The 24,422-nt window shown below is 44.7% G+C and overlaps 1 protein-coding gene across 2 annotated transcripts in view; it reads right to left on the reverse strand.

Moving 5' to 3' along the window:
• BLM (BLM RecQ like helicase) overlaps positions 1-24,422 on the reverse strand; it is a 103,872-nt gene that overhangs the window by 33,464 nt on the left and 45,986 nt on the right. For both annotated transcript variants that reach the window (XM_069766475.1, XM_069766476.1), the window contains exons 9-13: positions 16,658-16,776; positions 11,100-11,213; positions 2,028-2,126; positions 1,364-1,512; positions 269-375 (exon numbers count right to left, since the gene is read on the reverse strand). In XM_069766475.1, coding sequence (XP_069622576.1) covers positions 269-375; positions 1,364-1,512; positions 2,028-2,126; positions 11,100-11,213; positions 16,658-16,776 — 588 coding nt within the window. The remainder of the gene's footprint in view (positions 1-268; positions 376-1,363; positions 1,513-2,027; positions 2,127-11,099; positions 11,214-16,657; positions 16,777-24,422) is intronic.

Genomic DNA, 24,422 nt, shown 5'->3' on the forward strand with positions numbered 1-24,422 from the left:
AAGTTGCACCAAATATGCAGCAAAACCTGTTTTTTGTAAGCAGATTCTTTACTGCCAAGAGAGCAGGTTTTGCCTACAGAAAAAAACGCAGCAAAAACGCAAAGAGTGAACATAGCCTTTCACGGTTTCTGTATTTTAACAAGGATCTATGCTGGGATTTAACTAAAACTTCCTCTCATACAATTTTCTCCTATCCTGCTCAGATTTACATAGTAAGTGAAGCATGATGTAATGGCAAGTTTGGAGACAAAGTTACTATGAGACTCACTGGGGTGATTTTTCTTTATCCACTCCACACAGTCATAAGCCACCTTCTTGGGTTTTTTTGGTAATACATCATACTTCAGATTGTCTCTGTTGAAGCTCATAGAAAATCTTAAAAAAACAAACATCAATACAGATATTATCCAATAGGTTTAGGAAAAAATTACGGTAATAAGTTTGCAAAGCACTAATGTTTGAGGTCATAGTAGATGTTCTGAATCCCAGACAGCAGCTCTCTGCAAGCAGCTGCCAGTACAGACATGGGCAATACCAGCTGATATTTAACCCTTTCTGACTGTTCCCCTTTGAGCTCACACAAAAATAAAGGCTATGGACATAGAACAAAATATTTGTACAGGCTAGTAGTTGCACTAAATTTCAGTCTGCAAACTTCATTCTTCCATTGATTTTCGGCCCCTGTGATATGAAATTTGCAGAATAATGTAAATTTGAGATTGTTTTGTGGGAGAAGTGTTAGTAATATAGGCTGGACGTGAAAGCTGTGTTTATACAGTATACTGCTTTCTTCATGAGCTCAAATATCAGCAGTGCTCCAATGCTGAATTTATTTCCTTTTCAAGTGCTTTCCATTTTTCTATAGACTGGTTTCTCTGCCCTCTCTAAGACTGTGCATGCTTTTTTCCTCTCCAGTTTTGAGTGTGCAACCTTCTCTCCGCAGCATAGAAAGAAGTGAAGACCAGCGAAAGCCATCAGAACAATGAGCAGGCACTTTGATGGATTTGTGATATTTTTACTGATCACTCGGCTACATGCAAAATTTACAGACACTCTGCGGCAGGAAAAGGGTAGAAGTTGCCTAAATTTGCATTTAAGGAGCTAAAAAAATGTAAAAAAACAAGTGTATGCAAAGGTGTATTTAGCCATTACAGAGTTAGGTAAGCCATAGTCAAGAAACTGAGCAAACAAAAAGATTTCCAGGAGGGTCCAGTTAACATCATATTATGGAGTATGTATAGAAGAAAATACTACTACAACAAGTAATTCTAATAACCAAATAATAAAAGGAAGTAGGGTACAGGACAGGCCACGCTCTCTTTCCATAGACTAACACATAGCATCCACTTCATGCCATTCTTACATCTGAGGTCTGGTCATCTTAAGCTGGTTGAGAATGTCTTTCTGGACACGTGGATTTGCAGTTGCTGTAAGAGCCATCATTGGTACAGAAGGGAATTTTTGACGCAACATGTTGAGCCTTTTGTAGTCTGGACGGAAATCATGGCCCCACTGTTAGAAGTAAAAAATACAACATGTAAAAGAAAAAAAGAAGAAAATTAGCACAGTTAAGAAATTGAAAGTTATACAAAGGTTTGTCAGTGTGTGTATCAGTATTTCTTGATATTCCATTATTAAAATTAGCCATATCAGGTAAAAAAAATTACTTCTTTCCTAAGCTTTTATATCCTTTCTAGAGTGTTTTCACACATTCCTACATAGTAGAATGTATTAGTTACAAATTAATTATACGTTCTGCTGATTTCAAACTTCTAAAAAAATACAATTAAAAATGTTTTTTTTTCCCATTTGTATTCTAAACATGGAGAGCATGTCTTACTACAGCTCAAAGACAGAGGCTGGGTGCAGCAGTTCTTGGTTACAGTGCCGCTCCTGTGATGGCATAGGTCACCTTGCAGTCCGCAGTACAATATTAGCGCAATAATTCATTTTTTTACAAACTAATAATCTTAATAATGGAACAACCCACTTACTACCAAAATATGTCAGAGCACAGAACAGCTTACCTGGCTTACACAGTGAGCCTCATCAATGACAAATCGTGCCAGCAGCTGACGCTCATACAAATTTTCGATTGTGGTAATAAGTCTGGGGCTTGCGCAAACCTTTTGTACAGACAAAAAAAAAAGAAGAAGAAGAGTGACTTACAAACATAGTAAATGATGAATTGGGTCCTTCATATAATTTATGTATTTACTTAGTATTAGAGTAACAACTAGACCTTTTGGGGTTGAAGATGGAGTGAAGCTCAACTCCCAGACCTACTACCAGTTTTTGCATGTCAGAAATGTTTATTTCTAAACTAGATTGTGGCCCGATTCTAACGCATCGGGTATTCTAGAATATGCATGTCCCCGTAGTATATGGACAATGATGATTCCAGAATTCGCGGCAGACTGTGCCCGTCGCTGATTGGTCGAGGCAACCTTTATGACATCATCGTCGCCATGGCAACCATTATGACATAATCGTCGCTGTGCCCGTTGCTGGCGGGCCTGGCGGCCTCGACCAATCAGAGAGCCGGGATTTCCAGGACAGACAGACAGACAGACGGAAAAACCCTTAGACAATTATATATATAGATTTTGGTTTACTTGGTGAAAATAAACAAGTGAGATGGGAATATTTGGTTTTCTTTATCGCTTTATTGGGGACACAGGTAACCATTGGTGTATGCTGCTGTCGCTAGGAGGCTGACACTATGCAAAAAAAGGAAATAGCTTCTCCTCCGCATTATACATCCACCGACAGGCACAAAGAACCTCAGTTTAAGCTTAGTGTCTGTAGGAGGCAGACCTGGATCTGATCCCAGATCCGTCTTTTCCTCTTCAGGTCACCTGTGGTGTGTTATTAATTTTTTTTTCCCTTTGTCTTTCAGGTTCTTCAGCTTCAGGGTAACAGGGTGTAATGTCTCACCCCGTTTTCCCACACGTATGCAACCGAGAGAGCAGTGTGCTGACACCCACATCGCCCACTCTCGGATCCGCAGGCAGGACTTTATTACCTGTCACCTTTACTGGTGTTTCAGGGTGATTACTGGTGGCCAGTCCTTGCCTTTTCCCCTCCTCACCCCTCTCCTCGGAGAGAGCTGAGAGGAAGACGGTGGTCACCAGTGGTGGCCTCCCCCTTTCTTGTAAGGGGTTGATGATGACATCTTCTGCACAGTCCTGAGACGGTGCAGGAAGGAGGATCCCGGTTTCCAGTGACCCTCACCCACCCTGAGGGCTCCTGATGTGATCCTCGTCAGTGAAGACGGATTCGGGACTCACCTTTTACAGGTATACCCTTTTCTCTGTCCTCAGCAGCTGCCTGCCTCACCATTTACCCGCCTCACCATTTACCCGCGACAGAACACCGCACAAAATATGGCGTCACTGAACGACAGCAGCCATCTTTTCTTCATGCTAGTTCTTTGTTAACACCCTCCTTCTGTCCTGGCCACAGCCACACCCTCGTAATTATTGTGCGTTTTTTTCCCTATCAAGGGGCCTCCTCTTCCTGCCCGGTGTACTCCTCCGGCGGCACAGCCAATAGGAAGGGCCCCTACTCCCTGATACAGTGAGGCGTGGCCAATTTTCATACCGGACTAAGACCTTAGTTAATGCCATTTTCCGGTCCTGTCATTGCGGGTGCCGAGGCTTCGCATAATTGCATGTCCTCTGTTAATTTAGCCCCCGACTTTGGGCCTTCTCCCAGACTCTGTGTAGCCACGCTCGATTACCGGGCCCCGGCCAATAAGCGGTCACCATCCGCTTAGCCACGCCCCCTTGCTGGACTCTCAGCTAATCAGGGCATGCCGTATGCGGAGGCCCCGTCTCCTGGCCTAATAAGAGAGTGTGTTTTCTCTACACCTCTCTCCCGAGATGCCGCTGCAGGGGGGACATAGTGTATCTCTGTCTGCAAAGTGTGTGAAGATTCGAAAGCGTATGAAGAATCGTACAGTTACCATCATCTTACGGTTCCAAAGGGCACAACAAGCGTCCATCACTAACCTGCACTGGATCTGGGGGACACTGCAGCCTGAGCAGTGACAGCGCCGTCTCTTTTGTCAGGTAGGACCTGCCCAGACTAGTTAATTTCTCTCTTCACAAGGGCTTAGCTCTCCCCAGCTGTAGCCCTATTCTCTTATTTATGTCCAAGCTCAGGAAGGCCCATTCCTGTCCCTATAATCCGTGATGCCTGTGCCATCTGTAAAAGAAAAGTGGCATTCAGAGAAACCCTCTAACGCCCAGGATGAGAGCACTCCCCTCCCTCCGGAGTGGGCTGTTGCCTTATCACAGTCGGTCTCAGATCTAACTAAAGTCTCACAGTCCCTGGTCCAGGTCCTGGAGCGACCTCCACATTTGTTTTCTGCCACCAGTGCTCCGAACACCTCTCACGGTGACCGCAACCTTCACAGGGACAAATCGGGTACAAAGCAAAGGAAGCTGTGGGTCCCTCTACTTTCTCCTGGATTCATTCCTCATCCCAATCCCCCTCCTCGGAGGCGGCTTTTGGGGTCGTATATAGATTCCCAGTCTGAGTCCGATACGGACCAGACTTGAAATATGCAAGATATGCTTTATAGCCTCATCTTGGCAAATTACCAAAACTCTGAACCTAAGGAAGGACGAGGCACCTGCTTAGGAGCACTCCGTTGCTTTCTAAGGGGTAAAATGTCCTTTCCGGAGTTTTCCCTAATCTCAGGGAAGTTGTCATGATTATGTCTAAACACTGGGAACAACCTGAAAAGCGCTTCCCAGGTAGGAAGAAGCTACACATCCTCTACCCCTTTAGCCCAGCCCTTCTTGATAAATGGGCAGAATCCCCAATGTGGATCCGCCGGCTTCTCGCCTACCTTCCAAGACAACCTTTTCTCTACTGATCTGTGCATCGCTTAAGGATTCTACAGATTGAATCCTTTGCTAAGTCAGCCTTTGAAGCTTTTGGCGCCTCTCTCTGTCCCATATTTGCTTACACCTGGGTGTCAAAATCCATGTCTGCCGGGGCAAGAATGCTTACTCAGGGTATTCTAGCGGCAGCTTCTCTGGATGGGATGCTAGATCTGGCAGATGAGATTGCCCATGCCGGCAAATATCTTGTGACCGCTTTTTATATTCGGCTGGTTGATCCGCTATACGCCACATTCTGTGGCCTCACCCGCCTTGCCTTCCAAGGCTCTAGACCTTTTGGATCCAAGCTGGATCAAATAATTTCAGATGCTACCGGCGGGAAAAGCACCTCGCAAGTCTAAATGTCCTTTTAATAGGAAAAGGTTGTTTCAATCTCGAGAGAGATAGCGACTTCCGGCTACAAAATCAACTTTTCTTCTCCCCCAGGAAGAAGTTTCCTTCTGTTTCTCCCGCCAAGACATACGCCACAGGCTCCAGGAGTTCTTCAGACCATCTTTCCCCTACCACGCACAGGAGTGATCGTACCCGCCCCCAGAAACGTACGGTTTTCGGGGTTCTACTCTATTCTTTTCATAGTCACGAAAGACTGACCACTCCCTCCGTTTTGGGACCTTGAGTGGTTTACCTGTCACGTTCAGTCACGACCGAGTCCCTACGTTTGGTTATCACTTCAATGGACTCGGGAGAATTCTTCACATTCCTGTTTGTGGTTAGCATCAGAGGTTCCTATGGTGTGTGATCCAGGAGGGTCTTTATCAGTTCACGGCCCTTCCTTTCGACCTGGCCTCCGCTCCCAGACTAGTCACGTCATGACAGCAGTCATGGACATCCTTCTCTCCAGGGGTTTTTTCATATTTCCCTATTTGGACGATCTTCTGCTCAAGGAGCCGTCCCTCCGAGACTGCAACCAGAGTCTTCAGTTTACTCTGGTCCATCTCGGCTAGATTATAACAGAGAGATCTCCCTCACCTTTGCTCGGCACCTGGTGTTTTTAGCTATAAGGTTCGACACGACCCAAACCCGTGTCTTCTTTCCAAAGGAGAGGTTTTTCATCCCTCTGCCTGGGGATCAGTACTCTAAAGCGTCCAGCTTCTCTTCTCCTACGGTCCTGCATGAGAGTTCTAGGGGAAAGGGATAGTCGCTATGGAAGCCATTCCTTTTTCCCAGTTCCATGCCTGTCCTCTTCAGCCGGCCCTCTGGTCCTCTCCCCGGATGATCCCATGCTCCTACCTTTAAGGGTGAGGCAGTCCCTCACCTGATGACACTGTCGGCATCAGTCCTATGAAGGAAGTTCTTCCTTCCTCTCTGGTGGCAGGTCATCACCACCAATGCCAGACTCCTCATTTGGGGAGCCGCTTTTTCTTTGTCACACAGTGCAGGGTCACTGGAATGCCAAAGAGACCTCTCTCCCCATCAATCTCCTGGCGATCAGGGCAATTTTTTCTTTGCTCTTTGCCACTGACATTTTCTCTTTCCGAGCCAGCCGGTCTGCATAGTCGGGTAATGCCACGACCGAGGATTCGGCGATGGGCAGAACGTCACGTTTCCGCCATATCAGCCGTGCACATTCCGAGGGTAGAAAGTCGGGCAGCCGATTTTCTGAGCCATCAGGGTCTCACTTCGGGCGGGTGGTTGCCCAGCCCCGCCGTCTTCATCCAGATATGCTGAATTGGGGCTCCCCGGACGTCGTCCTCATGGTGTCTCGGATAAACCACGAGGTTCCTTGGTTCGTAGCCAGGTCCCGGGATCCGCTAGCCACCTGTTGAGATGCTCTAGTAATATCGTGGTCACAATTCCAACTACCTTATCTTTTTCAGTCTCTCCCCTTGTCCAAGAGTCATGAAAAGGATAAAGAAAGACGGGATCCCTATAATCCTGATAGCTCCAGACTAGCCAAGAAGGGCCCGGTGAACATGTTCATGGACGCCCCTTGGAAGCTTCCAGGCCATCCAGATCCTCTCTCCCAAGGTTCCCTCTTCCACCAGAGTTTATAATATCTGAGTTTAACAGCATGGCCGTTGAGACCATAGTCCTGAGGGAGGCTGTTTTTTTCCCCATCTGGTCAGACCATAATTAGGGCCAGGAAACCAGCATCCTAGCGTATCTACTACAAATACTGAAAGGCCTTCTTCTGATGGAGTGTGGATAAGGGTTTGGTCCCCATGTCCTTTTTTCCTCTTCCTTCCATTTTTGGTTTTCTACAAGCGGGTTTTGACTTGGCTCTATGGTTTCTGTCAATTCTTTTTCAACGAAATCTGGCTTCTCGTTCTCAGGTAAAGGACTTTTCTTGAAGGAGTCGCCCACCAGGTACCTCCTTATCGTCTTCCGATAGATCCATGGGATTTTAACCTGGTCTTTAGCACGATGCAACACGCTCCTGTTGAGCCCATTCAAGACGTCACGTTTTTCTACTGTCTTGGACAGTTGTCTTCTTAGTTAAATTAAGTCCATCAGGAGAGTTTCCGAGTTAGCGGCATTGTCCTGCCGTTCCTCGCTCCTGATTCTATATAGGACAAGGTAGTTCTCAGGCCTGTTCCTTCCTTCTATACAAGGTGGTTTTTTCATTTCTCATTAATGAAGACATTGTTCTTCCTTCTGTGTCTCTCCGGTCCATCTCCTGGAGAAGTCCCTCTACAAGCTGGATTACGTCACAGCTACCCGAGTCTACTTTTCAAGGACTGCTCCCTTTCGTCAATCTAATGCCCTGTTTGTCATCTCTGAGGGTTATCTTAATGGGCTCCTAGCTTCTAAGTTCACTATTGCCGTGGAGGCATTCCGCGTTCAGGACAAACAACCTCTACCGGGGGTGAAGGCTCAGTCCGCTCTGCGGTAGAGCCTCCTGGGCTGTTCATTACCAGGATTTGGCTTTCCAGATTGTAAGGCCGCAACCTGGTCATCTTTGCACTCCTTTGCGAGTTTTAACGGGGTCCATACCCATGCCTCGTCTGAGGCAGGCCTGGGAAATTAGGTGCTACAAGCGGCGGTTTTGCACTGACTGACCTGAGTCCATTTATTCCTACCCTAGGGACTGCTTTGGGACATCCCATGGTTACCGGTGTCCCATAATGAACCGATAAAGAAAGAGGGATTTTTGGTACTCACCGTAAAATCTCTTTCTTGGAGCCTTCATTGGGGAACACAGCACCCTCCCTAACTGTTTGCACCATTATTTGGTCTATGTGCCTTCATTGTTGGATTGGTACATATGTTGTACCATTATCTGGTCTATGTGCCTTCATTGTTGGATTGGTACATATGTTGTACCATTATCTGGTCTATGTGCCTTCGTTGTTGGATTGGTACATATGTTGTACCATTATTTGGTCTATGTGCCTTCATTGTTGGATTGGTACATATGTTGTACCATTATTTGGTCTATATGCCTTCGTTGTTGGATTGGTACATATGTTGTACCATTATTTGGTCTATGTGCCTTCATTGTTGGATTGGTACATATGTTGTACCATTATCTGGTCTATGTACCTTCATTGTTGGATTGGTACATATGTTGTACCATTATCTGATCTAAGTGCCTTCGATGTTGGATTGGTACATATGTTGTACCATTATTTGGTCTATGTGCCTTCATTGTTGGATTGGTACATATGTTGTACCATTATCTGGTCTATGTGCCTTCGTTGTTGGATTGGTACATATGTTGCACCATTATTTGGTCTATGTGCCTTCGTTGTTGGATTGGTACATATGTTGTACCATTATTTGGTCTATGTGCCTTTGTTGTTGGATTGGTACATATGTTGAGTTTTTTGGTTGCTTCTCCTACTGTTCTAACACTAACTGGGGTACTTTTTGCCTGTCGGTGGATGTATACTGCGGAGGAGCCATTTTCCTTTTTTTGCATAGTGTCAGCCTCCTAGCGACAGCAGCATACACCCATGGTTATCTGTGTCCCCCAATGACGGCTCCAAGAAAGAGATTTTACGGTGAATACCAAAAATCCCTCCTTTATTAAGTTGTCTAATAATTCTGCACAGTAATAGTTACCTGCAAACAGATATTCTCCTAAGATAGCCAAATCTAAAAAAAAAAAAACACTCCAACTTCCAAAAATATTAAGCTTTGATAATTATGAGTCTTTTGGGTTGATTGAGAACATAGTTGTTGATCAATAATAAAAATAATCCTCTAAAATACAACTTGCCTAATAATTCTGCACACAGTGTAAGTGGCAACTGATGTATCTGCTGAAAAGATTATGAAAGCCCAAACGCTGCCCATAATGTCAAACATTAAAAACAAAACTACAGGCAAACACTTACCGTATATACTCGAGTATAAGCCGAGATTTTCAGCCCATTTTTGGGGGCTGAAAGTCCCCCTCTCGGCTTATACTCGAGTCATACCCGGGAGTCGGCAGGGGAGGGGGAGCAGGGGCTGTCTAGTTATACTTACCTACTCCCAGCGCAGTCCCTGCTTCTTCCGGCGCTGCATCTTCTTCCTGTATTGAGCGGTCACATGGTACCGCTCATTACAGTCATGAATATGCGGCTCCACCTCCCATAGAGGTGGAGCCGCATTTTCATGACTGCAATAAGCGGTAACTGTGATCGCTCAATACAGGAAGAAGATGCAGCGGTGGAAGAAGCAGGGACTGCAGGGACCGCGCTGGGAGCAGGTAAGTATACGGGGAGGGGAGCGCTGCGCGATATTTACCTGCTCCTCGTTCCGGTGCGGCTCCATCTCCAGCGTCCTCTGGCTGTGACGCCCAGGTCAGAGGGCGCGGGGACGTAGTCAGTGCGCGCCCTCTGCTGAGCGTCAGTGCTGGAGACGGAGCCGCACGAGGAGCAGGTAAATATTGAAAGCGCCGGCGTCCTGAGCGAAGAGAGGTGAGTATGTGATTTTTTTTTTTTATTGCAGCAGCAGCATTATATATTGCACAGCTTTATATGGAGCATCTATGGGGCAATAATCAATGGTGCAGAGCATTATATATGGCACAGCTTTCTATGGAGCATTTATGGGGCCATAATGAACGGTGCAGAGCATTATATATGGCACAGCTTTCTATGGAGCATTTATGGGGCCATAATGAACGGTGCAGAGCATTATATATGGCACAGCTTTATATGGGGCCATAATGAACGGTGCAGAGCATTACATATAGCACAGCTTTATATGGGGCCATAATGAACGGTGCAGAGCATTATATATGGCACAGCTTTATATGGGGCCATAATGAACGGTGCAGAGCATTATATATGGCACAGCTTTATATGGAGCATCTATGGGGCAATAATCAACGATGCAGAGCATTATATATGGCACAGCTTTATATGGAGCATCTTATGGGGCAATAATGAACAGTGCATAGCATTATATATGGCACAGCTTTATAAAAAGCATCTATGGGGCCATAATGAATGGTGCAGAGCATTATATATGGCACCGCTTTATATGGAGCATCTATGGGGCCATAATGAACGGTATAGAGCATTATATATGGCACAGTTTTATATGGAGCATCTATGGGGCAATAATCAACGGTGCAGAGCTTTCTATATGGCACAGCTTTATATGGAGCATCTATGGGGCAATAATGAACGGTATGGAGCATCTATTTTTATTTTTGAAATTCACCGGTAGCTGCTGCATTTCCTACCCTAGGCTTATACTCGAGTCAATAAGTTTTCCCAGTTTTTTGTGGCAAAATTAGGGGGGTCGGCTTATACTCGAGTATATACGGTAATAGACTGTAGAAAAAAGGCACAAATTAAAAAGAATACTAAGGCACAAGTTAAAAATAGGCAAAAATACACAAGAAACTAGACAAAAAAAGGCAAAAATACACAAGAAGCTAGACAAAAAAAGGCAAAAAATACAACAATGAATAGGGCCCTAACGGTATTTATACATTAGTGACTTATGCCTATAACTTTATACACCATTTTTAGAATTTCCCATTGTTTTAGGGCAATTTTGATGCTCAGATTTTGAGCACACGCTACTGGCAGCTTGGGAAGTTAAAAAGACAATGGAATAGACAAAATATCTCACCATTACTAAAAAAAATGCATCACAAGATTGGTTGCTGAAATAAGATTGGTAGTTCTGGAGTTTCCATTGGCTTTTCAGTAGGACGTAAAAAAAAAATATAAAAACAAAAACGCCATGTAATATGCTTAAAATGCATTATTTTCTTACAGGCAATTCAGAACACATTATTACCTTCTCTGGAGTGACATATAGCAGTTTTATGATTGGATCTTTTTTAGAGAGCTGCAAGTAAATGCTGGAAGCTTCAGAATCAGTCTTATCTCCTGTGAGATATGTGGCTGGAATCTAGATGAACAGAACAGACAATATGACAAAACATCAGGTCTATTTGTCTTTTGAGGCGTTAAATTTGTACAAGCTATAGACATGAGATGAAAACAACAAAAACTACTTGAAAGATGTGAATGAAACCATGAAATTGGCAGTTATCAATAACATTATTTTATTATATTAGAGACACCAAAAAATTGACAAACGAGATAAAAAACATACATTTTATATCATGTCTTTCAGTTTTGCGGGTTTTTTGTTATCTTGTTTGTCAATTTTTTGGTGTTTCTAATATAATAAAATGTTATTGATCGTTGCCAATTTTGTGGTTTCATTCATACCTTTCAAGTAGTTTTTGTTTTTATCTGTACTGTATCTACTTGATCATTGTTTAACCCCTTAATGACAGAGCCAATTTGGTACATAACATCCGAGTCAATTTTTACAATTCTGACCAGGGCTGTGGAGTCGGAGTTGTGGAGTCGGAGTCGCTAGAAATGTACCGACTCCAGCTTTAAAAAAAATGTATTAATATTTCATAATTGAACTTTCATATGAATTTTATAAATGTTACTCAAATATATATGTTCTATCAAACTATGAACAACAGTGATAGGCAGTTCTGCTGGAGATAGAGACATTTCTTACTTCTTGTGTGTCACTGTTCTCCACTGCCCTTATCTAATCTTATACTTGGTTATCCTCATGCTGCCCCAACCCCCCAACCTACAATGTACAGTATGAAACTGAAAGTGAAAATGTGTTGCAAATTCTTAGTAGTAAAGCTCCTCCTCTAGACTAGATGTTTGGTGTGCGTCTTCCAAGCATCTCACAGCTGCTACTCAGAAGAGGAAGACTGTAAGAAGTATTATCCTTTCAACAAACTTTGCATCAGTTAACTGTGAGTACATGAGGAATAACAGTATTACCAAGTGGTCTGATTACTTATATGATGGTGAGAACCTGAATAAGCACGATGTTAATATTTTACAACAGTAAATTTATTGTTACAAATTGGCCATTTATGAAGGAGTCGGAGCCGGAGTTGGAACCTGATAAAATCCTGGAGTCGGAGTCGCAACTGTGGCTTACCGACTCCACAGCCCTGATTCTGACCACTGTCACTTTATGAGGTTATGACTCTGGAACGCTTTAACGGATCCCGCTGATTCTGAGACTGTTTTTTCGTGACATATTGTACTTCACGTTAGTGGTAACATTTCTTCGATATTACTTGCGATTATTTATGAAAAAAAACAAATATGGCGAAAATTTTTAAAATTTTGCAATTTTCAAACTTTGTATTTTTATGCCCTTAAATCAGAGAGATAGGTCACTAAAAATAGTTAATAAATAACATTTCCCACATGTCTACTTTACATCAGCACAATTTTGGAAACATTTTTTTTTGTTAGGAAGTTATAAGGGTTAAAAGTTGACCAGCGATTTCTCATTTTTACAAAACCATTTAAAGTCACTTTGAGGGGTGTACATGACAGAAAATACCCAAACTTGACACCATTCTAAAAACTGCACCCCTCAAGGTGCTCAAAACCACATTCAAGAAGTTTATTAACCCTTGATGTGCTTCAAAGCAGCTGAAACAATGTGGAAGGAAAAAATGAACATTTAACTTTTTTTGCAAACATTTTACTTCAGAACCAATTTTTTTTTATTTTCACAAGTGTAAAAAGAGAAAATGAACCACAAAATTTGTTGTGCAATTTCTGCTGAATACGCCGATACCCCAAATGTGAGGGTAAACCACTGTTTGGGCGCACGGCAAAACTTGGAAGAGAAGGAGCACCGTTTGACTTTTTCAATGCAGAATTGACTGGAATTGAGATCGGACGCCATGTCGCGTTTGGAGAGCCCCTGATGTGCCTAAACAGTGGAAACCCCCCACAAGTGACACCATTTTGGAAACTGGACCCCTTAAGGAACTTATTTAGATGTGTGGTAAGCACTTTGAAACCCCCAAGTGCTTCACAGAAATGTATAAAGTAGAGCCGTGAAAATAAAAAATCCTTTTTTTCCTTGGACCACTGTTTGGGCGCATGGCAGAGCTCGGAAGGGAAGGAGCGCCGTTTTGGAATGCAGACTTTGATAGAATGGTCTGTGGACGTTATGTTGCGTTTGCAGAGCCGCTGATGTACCTAAACAGTAGAACCCCCCCCCCACAAGTGACCCCATTTTGGAAAATAGACCCCCCAAGGAACTTATCTAGATATGTGGGGAACACTTTGAACGCCCAAGTGCTTCACAAAAGTTTATAATGCAGAGTCGTGAAAATAAATTATTTTTTTTTCCACAAAATAGATTTTTTTAGCCCCCAATTTTTAATTTTCCCAAGGGTAACAGGAGAAATTGGACCCCAAAATTTGTTGTCCATTTTTTTCTGAGTACGCTGATACCCCATATGTGGGGGAGACCACTGTTTGGGCACACATCAGGGCTCAGAAGGGAAATAGTGATGTTTTGGAATGCAGACTTTGATGGAATGCTCTGCGGGTGTCATGTTGCATTTTCAGAGCCCCTGATGTACCTTAACAGTAAAAAAAAAAACCCCCACAAGTGACCTTATTTTGGAAACTAGATCCCCCAAGGAACTTATCTAGATATGTGGTGAGCATTTTGAACGCCCAAGTGCTTCACAGAAGTTTGACGCAGAGCCATGAAAAGAAAAAATAATTTTTTTCCCCCCACAAAAATGATTTTTTAGCCCCCAATTTTTTTTTATTTTCGCAAAGGTAAGAGGAGAAACTGGACCCAAAAAGTTGTTGTCCAATTAGTTCTGAGTACGGTGATAGCCAATATGTGGGGGTAAACCACTGTTTGGGCGCACGGCAGAGCTCAGAAGGGAGGGAGCACCATTTAACTTTTTGAGCGCAAAATTGGCTGTCACGTTTGGAGACCCCCTGATGTACCTTAGCAGTGGAAACCCCTCAATTCTAACTTCAACCCTAACCCCAACCCACCCCTAACGGTAATCTCAACCCAATCCATAACCCTAATCCCAACCCTAACCAAATCCCTAAGCCCAACACTCATAATCTCAACCCTAACCTCAAACCTAACCCTAACCTTAACCCTAATTACAAAACTAACCTTAATCCCAAACGGAACCCTAATGCCAACCCTAATCCAAACCCTAACCCAACCCTAACTTTAGCCCCAACCCTAACTTTAGCACTAACCCTAACTTTAGCCCCAACCCTAACTTTAGCACCAACCCTAACCCCAACTTTAGCCCCAACCCTAACTTTAGCCACAACCCTAATTGGAAAATAGAAATACATACTTTTTTTATTTTATTATTTTTTCCTAACTAAGGGGGTGATAAAGGGGGGTTATGTACTATTTTTTTTTATCTTGATCACTGTGATAGGATCTCACAGTGACCAAAATAAAACAAGAGGAAGAATCTTCCTCTGCTGGCCGGCACATCACGGCGGGCGCACTGCACATGCGCCCGCCATTTTCTTTTCGGAGGAAGAAGCCAGCGGCCAGGAGGGGATGCAGGAGGACCCAGGTACACCGGTAAGTATAACAGGGTCCCTGATCCCCCTATTTCTCTGTCCTCTGATGTGCGATCACATCAGAGGACAGAGAATGACACGCCACTTTTTTTTTTTTCTTTTTGCGGTCGCCGGTAAACGGTTAATTACCGGCGATCGCAAAACAGGGGTTGGTAAAAACCGACCCGGATCATGTTCTTTGGGGTCTCGGCTACCCGCGGCAGCCGGGAACCCAAAGATCTGCCTGGTGCTGGCCGGCGGGCACACTGCGCATGCGCCCGCCATTTTTTTGCCCGGAAAAAGATGGCGGCGCCCATCGGGAGCCATGAGGAGCATCGGGGAAGATGGGCGAGTATTGGGGGGCTATCGGGGACCCCATTTCTCGGTCCTCTGATGTGCGATCACATCGGAGGACAGAGAAATTAAATGGGATATCGCGGTTTTTTGTGTGGCCGCCGGTAAACGGTTATTTACCGACGATCGCAACCCGGGGGTCGGTAAAAACCGACCCGAATCATGTTCTCTGGGGTCTCGGCTACCCCCGGCAACCGAGAACCCAGAGAAAATCCGACTCTGGGGGGCGCTATACACTTTTTCCACAGCGCTGTTAATTAACGGCGCTGTGGTTTAACTACCGTATTTTTCGCTTTGTAAGACGCTCCGGATTATAAGACGCACCCCAAATTTTGAGGAGAAAAATAGGAAAAAACTTTTTTTAATAAATTGGTGGGGCGTCTTATAATCCATGCGTCTTATTACTTACCAGGGGTTGTGGCTGCGGTGGATCAGGGTCCCAGGGTCGTTGCTGGAGGCAGGGATGAGGGGGTCTGCAGGGGGCTTCTGTGCTGCAGGCTGTGATGAGGGGGTCTGCAGGGGGGCTCCGGTGCTGCAGGGCTGTCCCCGGTGCTGCGGGGGGCTCTGGCGACATTTTGTGAAAGACCAGAGCCCCCCCGACACTTCGTCAATGCGTTCCTGTATGACTGACTCCGGGAAAATGGCCGCCGGAATCTCGAGAGATGAGATCTCAGCGCTGAAATCTCATCTCCCGAGATTCCGGCGGCCATTTTCCCCGAGTCAGTCATACAGGAACGCATGGACGAACTGCCGGGGGGCTCTGGTCTTTCACAAAATGTCGCCAGAGCCCCCCGCAGCACCAGAGCTTCCAGCATCACCCGGGGTAGCAGCGGTGGCGGGCGAGGTGACAGCAGTGGCGGGCCGCAGTGGCGGGCGGCGGACACCCCCTCATCCCAGCCTGTAACGGTAAGTGGTATATCCGCTTTGTAAGACGCACCCCCATTTCCCTCCCAAATTTGGGGGAAATAAAGTGCATCTTACAAAGCGGAAAATACGGTACCTTTATCTGCCGCCGTTAAAAGGTGTATCAGCGATCGTTAAGGGGTTAATATTTTACATATATATTTATACTGGGGTATAAGTTTTCCTTCTTATTTAGGTGAAATATAGACACGAGATGATTTATGCCCAAATATCCTGCCCCTCAATGAAACTGGATGCCAGTCAAATTTGCTACATATTTTCTCTGTGGAAAGCAACAGATTAAAATCTTAATTTGAGGACCCCAAATATTTGCAATTTTGAACAGTGATTTTCTAAACCACCATTATCACGTTTCCACCACTAATAAAAACCAAATGAAATTCTAAGTAGCACTGATGTATTCTAAGCAACCGTGTGCAAATGAAATATCAGGTGTCTTCAACATCATTCTGGACCTGGGCCTGAAAATGGCATGATTGTCAAAACAGGGAAATATACTATAATGTCACCTTTTTGTGCAAACCATAAATAAAACTGATTATTACATCTGCATACTTTACCTATTTGGCTATTTTGTGGCCTAGAATTACTCCTTACTATTACAACTCAATTTACCAGGTCTGTCATAGATGGACACACAGAGGACCAATACCAAATGCTTACATCGAGAGTGGTGAGCTTCTGAACCTGGTCAATTATTAAGGAACGGAGGGGGGAGATGACAATAGTGACACCGGCGGACACGCAACCTGGCAGCTGGTAACACAAACTCTTCCCGCCACCTGGAAATAATTCAGATATTTATCATTATCAATTGAAAAATAACATTCTTTAAACAAAAACAATGTTAATACACTCTAATGGAGTTCAACAATGGCGCCCCCGCTCCTTGGTGGCTGTCCCTGGAATCCCTGGTGTGCCCTAATCTGGGTATATAACATTCAAAATTGTAAACACAATCATAGATATATACAAAATCGATAATATAACGCTGGAAGCGTCACTCTGTCCAAAGCCTTTATAGACTGCGCAGGCGCGAAGCTCCTAGCGTTACATTATAGAGTGTCAGGGAAAAAAAAAATGGCGCCGGAAGGCGCGGACTGCCGGGAGCAGGAGGTCGGGAGCAGGGGGACACCGTGCACATATTTGCGCCCTGATTATGCTGTGGCACTTCATGCCACAGCAATTTGTTACTTACGCCATTCCTTTCCGCCCATTTTCTTCGTCCTCCTGCTGCCGGAATCGGCGCCTGCGCAGTCCGCGCTTTCCGGTGCCATTTTCTTGAAGACACACTGCAGGTGTCACACACGCCGTCACACACACCGATTCAGCGATGTCTGCGGGAGATCCAGCGACGAAATAAAGTTTTGGCCTTTCTGCTCCGACCAACGATGTCACAGCAGGATCCAGATCGCTGCTGCGTGTCAAACACAACGATATCGCTATCCAGGACGCTGCAACGTCACGGATCGCTAGCGATATCGTTGTTAAGTTGTTCAGTGTGAAGGTACCTTTAGAATCAGGTCTCCTAGTAGGGCAAGTTAGCTTATCTTGGTATAATATCAGTATTTTCTACAGTGTGTTATTTTGTTGGTCAATTACTGGACAGTAATCCATTTTAAGCATATCTAATAAGGTATATTCACTTTATGAGGTAACAACTCTGGAACGTTTCAATGGATCTCACTGATTTTCAGATTTTTTTTGACACATTGTACTTTATGTTAGTTGTAAACCTAGGTCAATATTTTTTTGCGTTTTTTGTGAAAATATAAGCATTTTGGCAAAAACCAGATATTTACCATTTTGTGTGATACAACCAACATTTACCATGTCTACATCAGCATCATTTTGAGGGGCGCAGTCTTTAAAATAGTGCCACTTCAAATGTGTTGTGGTCCCTAAAAAAAATTGATTCTGTAAATTTTGTTGGAAATATTAGAAATTGCTGATCAACTTTTAACTTCCTAACAATAAAAATGCTTAAAAAAATGATGCAGATGTAAAGTAGACATGTGGGAAACTTTGAAAATTGTAAAATTTTTGCCAAAATTCCAATATGTTCACAAATAAACGCAAGAAATTTGGACGTAAATTTTCCACTAAAAAAGTACAATGTGTCACAAAAAAAATCTATGTTGAAGAGTACTTGAGTTATTAACACAAAGTGACACTGATCAGAATTGTAAAATTTGACATAGTCATGAAGGTGAAAACAGGCTCGGGAGTGCAGGGGTCAATAGCTCAGTGCCTACAAGAGCTGAGTAGCTGGAGGCAGAAGCACTTACCATATTTTTCGGTGTACAAGACGACTGGGTGTATAAGACAACCCCCAACTTTTCGGGGGTCATCTTATACACCGGGTGTCATCTTATACGGCGTGTGCAGGGAGTGGTCCCGGATGGCATGACCGCGACGTCACAAAGGTCCTTCGCGGCGCGCAATGCATCCCTGGGAACGGAAGCCGCCGCATGCACCGCTGAGAACCAGGAGAACTCCGGGGGCCGTCGGAAGAGTATATCCATATTTTTTATTTTTATTCTTTTTTTTTACACGATTATGGATCCCAGGGCCTGAAGGAGAGTCTCCTCTCCTCCAGACCCTGGGAACCATCCGGGACCGCTCCCTGCACCATATTCGGCGACCTCAGAGTTCCGTACATGCCGTACCCGACATATAAGACGACCCCCGACTTTTAAGAAGATTTTACGGGGTTGAAAAGTCATCTTATACACCGGAAAATACGGTAACTACTTAATGTCTGCAGCTAAAACATGGACAAGAAAATCAGCTGAAGCTATATGAAGTCATCAGTCCCAGAGATGAGCGAATATTTCAATGTTCAATTCAGGTTATGATTGCCGAATTTGCAATATTCTCAGATTAATTCGGCGAATATTTGCTGAACGCCATTCATGTCAATGGGAGGCAAAAACAAAAGCATGCACAACACCTTGTAAATGGCCCCAAATGCTGCCAAAACACATCAAATGAGGGACAGACACCAGGAAAGTGGCCTCAATTCACCCACAGTACAAATTGTAGCATGGCACTGCAGCAATCAGCCAGGCATGAGGTATCGGGGTATGGGACAGCATTTACAGCTTTCAAATGAACGGCACAGTAAGACGAGGTTGGTGAGGGATCGGTGTAGGCCTCTTGTGCTGGGAACCCTGATACGACAAGCAACAGCTCAACCTGCTTTCATACTCAGCCACACTCAGGTGGCACAAATATCATATACATTTCGTAGACTACTATTGTTAGAAAAATCTAAGGATAGTAACACAGGTAGTTGACTCCAAGGAAGTGGTGGTCTGACATTCTTGGAGGCCTACCGCTACAGGCAACAAGCATGAAGGAGACCCAACCAGGAGTCTACACATTTACAAAAATTAGTGGCAGACACCAACAAAGTGGGGACCGACACTTCTTCCAGGAAAGTCAACCCAGCAGATGGAGACTGTAATGGTCAAGGTGGTGAAATCACTGTTCTCTATCCCTCTGAAAGCCTGGAAGGGGCGTAACTAGGTAGCCTACCAAATCCCTACTTGGACAAGTGGCAGCAGGTGAAAACTGCGAACCAAGGAGGGACAAAGAGGTGGTACCTGGTGCTACTCCATGGCTGACCTACAGAAGGTAGCAGCTGACCCCCAAGAGCGGGTAAGATGCTACTGCCCGAAGGAGGGATGAAAAATGCAGGCACTGTAGGGACTCTGGAACCACAGGTGCAGATGGGACAGGCTGAGGAACATAAAAGCACTGACAGGTGCGGGCTGGACCGGGTGTTAGACAGATGGGCATCGGTAGGTGCGATCTGGACCGGCTGATGGACAGAAGAGCAGAGACAGGTACGAGCAGACGTGCACAGACAGGTATGAGCAGACAGGTACAGGGTAGACAAGCAGACAGGCAGACCTGGGGAACATGATACTAGAAAGACGAAATGGTCCACTCCACTGTGTCAAAGGCAGATGCCAGGTCCAGGAGAAGGACAAACTCACGTTGCCTTCATTTGGTGGTTAGTAGGTCATTGGTGACTTTGTCAGGGCAGTTTAAGAGGAATGTTGCAGTCTGAAGCCAGATTGTAAGCGGTCAAAGAGGGAGCAAAAGCAGAGATTGGAGGACAGTTCAAAATGGATGGTGTTGTTCCACTAGTTTGGAGGCATAGGGGAGAAATGATAAGGGGCGATAGCTAGACATAGAGAATAGGTCAAAGGTGGGTTTTTTGAGGATAGGTGTGATCGAGGTATGTTTCAATCAGGAGGTAAGACACTAGTTGTTAATGACAGGTTAAAGAGGTGGGTTAGGTTTGTGATGAAGACTGTGGTAAAGTTTGGAATGAGATGGGACGTTATTGTGTCAAGTACACAGGTGGTGAGGCAAAGTCTTCAACTGAGATAAGAGGAGAGGGAGCTGGTGGACGCAAGAGAATTGAAAGTACTGAAGAGCTGTTTAGGGTTGTGAGACAGGTATGTGGGAGGAGAAGACTGTTTGTTTTGCTGCAGTGAGAAATTGCGCAGCATTTTTACACCTTCTGTTACTGGACGGACAACTCTGCTCCCTTACTTTGGCAGCCATATACAGCGGTACGCTTTGTAGATGAGGGCCAGAAAACACATGTGCTCCAGTAGATGGCAAGCGCTGCATCAAGTGGCCTCTGCTCCTCTTCCTCCACCTTATCACACACAGTACAGTCCTCAGTGGTGGCACCCCAATTACCCTTTTTTTCCCCCACATCACAACTTTCCAAGTGCCCAACTGACTGTTGGGAACCAAAGATGGCTGAGTCTGCAGATCTCTTCACACACTGTATGCAATGGGCATAGGAAGTGTATTCTAAAGACTCACAGAGTCAAGAGGAATCAATCAACTTTTTAAAAAAAGACCTAGTAGAGTAAAAAAAAAAATTAAAAAATTCAGTATTACATGCATGGACTGGCACATGCGTGATCAACATGCATTATTCTAGGAACATCACTGTGCTAAAATGCAGACTAGCGGGCCTCGCCAACCACTGTCCACCCCATCAACCACATCTGATTCTTCCTCCTCCCTCACCCTGGCAAGTGTTGTCACACAGGTCTCCGGTCGAAGAACCTCCATTTGTTTACCCCCTACAGTTGGGGTGGACTGAGAGCCTGTCAGATAATAAGGAACTGGACATGCCTGCTGTTTTTGATTGATGTTACATACCAAGCACACCCCATCTTTCTCAATCCACCGTAACATCTCCACCTGCACCTCTCTCACAGTCCAGTAGCTTGTCGTGTTCACCCTACTCCACCCTGTGTCAGCACAGCAGCAAACCCTCGTTTGTGCAGTTGTGCTCACGTAAAAGATTCTTACCTTCTACACATGACAAAGCTAACAGCTTGAACTTCACCATCTTCAATCTACTAATAATTACCTTTATTTATATACATCAAACACATTCCGCATAGCTTTACAAGTCCGCAGTTCATATAAAACAGTCAAAAGTTACCCAGTTTAAAGATAATCAAACAATTCAAGCAAAAATAATGACGACCCTGCTCTTCAGAGCTTACAATCTACAATGAGGTAGGGGGTGACAAAAATTACATGTGCTTATTTACAATAATGGTACAACCATCTTGAGGAAATAGGGGGTACACAAAGGCTGCATGAGCCTTTTGGGTGTGGTTGAGTTTGAAGGCAAACTATGTTTAGAGAAGTAGAAAATAAGCTATAGATATAAAAAGTACTTTGATTAGGGAACGTGATAGGCCACCCTAAAAAAATGTTTTTAGAGAGAACCTAAAAATGTCTAAGTTGTGGTTATACTCCTAATTTCATGGGGGACAAAGGGTAAGTGGTGAGTCATCTAGGTAGGAGATTGAACTGAGCTGGACAAAGTCCATATCAGTGGTGTTACCGTCTTTGTGTGTCTCAGAGTTTGAAAGTTGTGAGAGGCCACTAGAATTGGCCAGGGATAGAAGCTGGGATGCAATTGGGGAGGTGGAGGTGTTGAAGTCTCCCAGGATAAGGGTTGTCAATTCTGAGGACATAAAGTGTGACAGTAACGCAGAAAAGTGGTCAAGGAACTGGGTGGGTGAGCCTGGGGGCCGGTATATATGACTGCTACTCTGAGGGAGAGGGGATGGAACACCCTGATGGTGTGAACATCAAAAGAAGAATGGCATCCAATCAGCCTGTATTTATTTATTGGCTTAAAAACAGGATTTTTGGCAGCGAGGAGTGTAGAGTTATCCTGGAGTTAGCAGTGATCGTACGGCAGGATATACACATATTACATGTGTTCTAATCTGGACGTGGATAAGCCGTACGCTCACTATTACTTTTCTGAGAACTAATTATTGTGAACAGCCTGCGATCTGCTCGGATGATTCGTCGCCCAATCGTGTCATTGTCTGAACGATAGTGGTCAGCTGAGAGCTAATCGCAACAAAGATCACAGCGCTTATTTCTGTATGACTCATGGCCTGTGATCTCTGTGATTATTGCATGGCTACTCCAATCTGTTGGCCACGGAAATGCAGCCTTTCCGCCTTATGGATACAGACTGTTTCTGAAAGCTGATGGCCGTCGCAGTCCCCCCAGTACCAGTTGCCCAGTCACCGTTACTTCTCTAAGATGTGCCTGCACTACAGCAACAAGTCGCGGACAACATCACCTGTTCCCTGAAAAATTCTAAGTCTGCCAGGGTGCATTTCAAACAATGACACCTGGACTAGCAAGCATGGACATGGGAGATGCATCTCGATGACTGGGCACTGGGTGACTATGGTGGTTGTGGGGGCAGTCGAGGAAGGGGCTGCTCCACAAGTCTTGCAATACCCAAGGCTTGCAGGGCGCTTGGGGATGGAAAAATAAATCACTACACACTGCCTCCCCCACCTCCTCTAAGGCCTTCACCTGCGGCCTCAACCTCTGCCTTAAACACACATTCCAACACTGCAGAGAGAATCCCTCCCCCACCTCCATACTGTGAAGCCAGGGCTCACCGTAATCAGGGAGTGTTTACATTAATATGTCTTGGAGATCGCAGTCATACAGATCAACAGTTGTGGATAGATATCCATGCAGAGTTTGAGCAATGGCTGTCTACATTCAACCTGGAGACAGGGAAGGCCGTGTGCGATAACTGTGCAAAACTGGTGGCGGCCATACCTTACACACGTGCCTTGGATGGCTTGCATCCTCAACCTGATGGTACAGCAATTAATTCGCCATTGTCACAACCTGGATGCGCTGCTGCAGAAACCACTGTCGGACTACCGGTTAACCAGTTGATATGCGATATGACCACACCGTGGAATTAAACTCTGCACATATTGCAGCAACTCTGGCAGCAGCGCCGAGACCTGGTGCAGCATGACATTTTTCATAGCCTGGTACAATGCAGTACAGCCGTGGTGCAATTCACACTTGCGTAGTGGATACATATGAAGGACCTCTGCGCCATTCTGCACATCTTCTTAATGGCTACTAAGATGGTTAGTGGTGATGATGCCGTCAACAGCATCCCTATTACTGTCATCTACATGCTGGAGCACACTTTAAATAGTGTTGGTGAGGAGGAGGTGGTACTCGGGGAAGAGGAGAAAGCAGAGGAGGATACCTTTAGGGTTTACAATATCTATAAGTTCAGGTCTGTCGTCGCATAGACGTTTGCCATGGGAGGAACAAATGGAGAAGGCCCATGAAAAGGACGAGAAAGAAGAGGTGATGGATGCGCAACAGTTAGGAGATGAAGACAATACTGATTTCCCTCCATGTTGTCCGTGGTTGTCAGGAGGGGATGGAGGAAGAAAGCTTGAGTGTTATCCCACCACCAACACACTGTGGAGGTGGACCTCATCAAAGAGACCGACCCATGAGCGCCTTCTTGCAGCACTATCTGCAACATGATTGTTACCCTATAGTTTTGATTCTAAATAATGCTGACTACTGAGTTGCCAGTGTTTTATAACCAAAATACAAAAGTAAATTTTGCCAGTTGCTTTTCCCCTGGAAAGGGATGCGCCCATGATGCAGTATCAAAACATGCTCGAAGACAATTTTGACAGTGGTTTTCCCCAACATAGCAGTGAGGCACACAGTTTGCATCGCAGTGTGCCTTCCAACCACAGAAATGTACAGTTGTCAATGCAAAAACATTAGCAGCCTTGCAGAGTTTGTGTGTGTTCTACCCGTGTTTACGAGGTTTTACTCCCAGTAATTATATTTTTCTACCCACGCAACAAAGACATACAGATAGTAAATTTAGATTGTGAGTCCCAATGGCGACAGTGCCAGTAATGTCTGTAAATGTCTGTAAAACTAATGTTGAATTACTGGCTCTATATAAGTGATAAAACCCCCCAAAAATTGAAAGTGATGCTCAGCCACACTCAGGTGGCACACATATCAGTTTCGTAGATTACTATTGTCAGAAAAATGTAAG

Source organism: Ranitomeya imitator, chromosome 4, assembly GCF_032444005.1.
Source record: "Ranitomeya imitator isolate aRanImi1 chromosome 4, aRanImi1.pri, whole genome shotgun sequence".
Taxonomy (NCBI): Eukaryota; Metazoa; Chordata; class Amphibia; order Anura; family Dendrobatidae; genus Ranitomeya; species Ranitomeya imitator.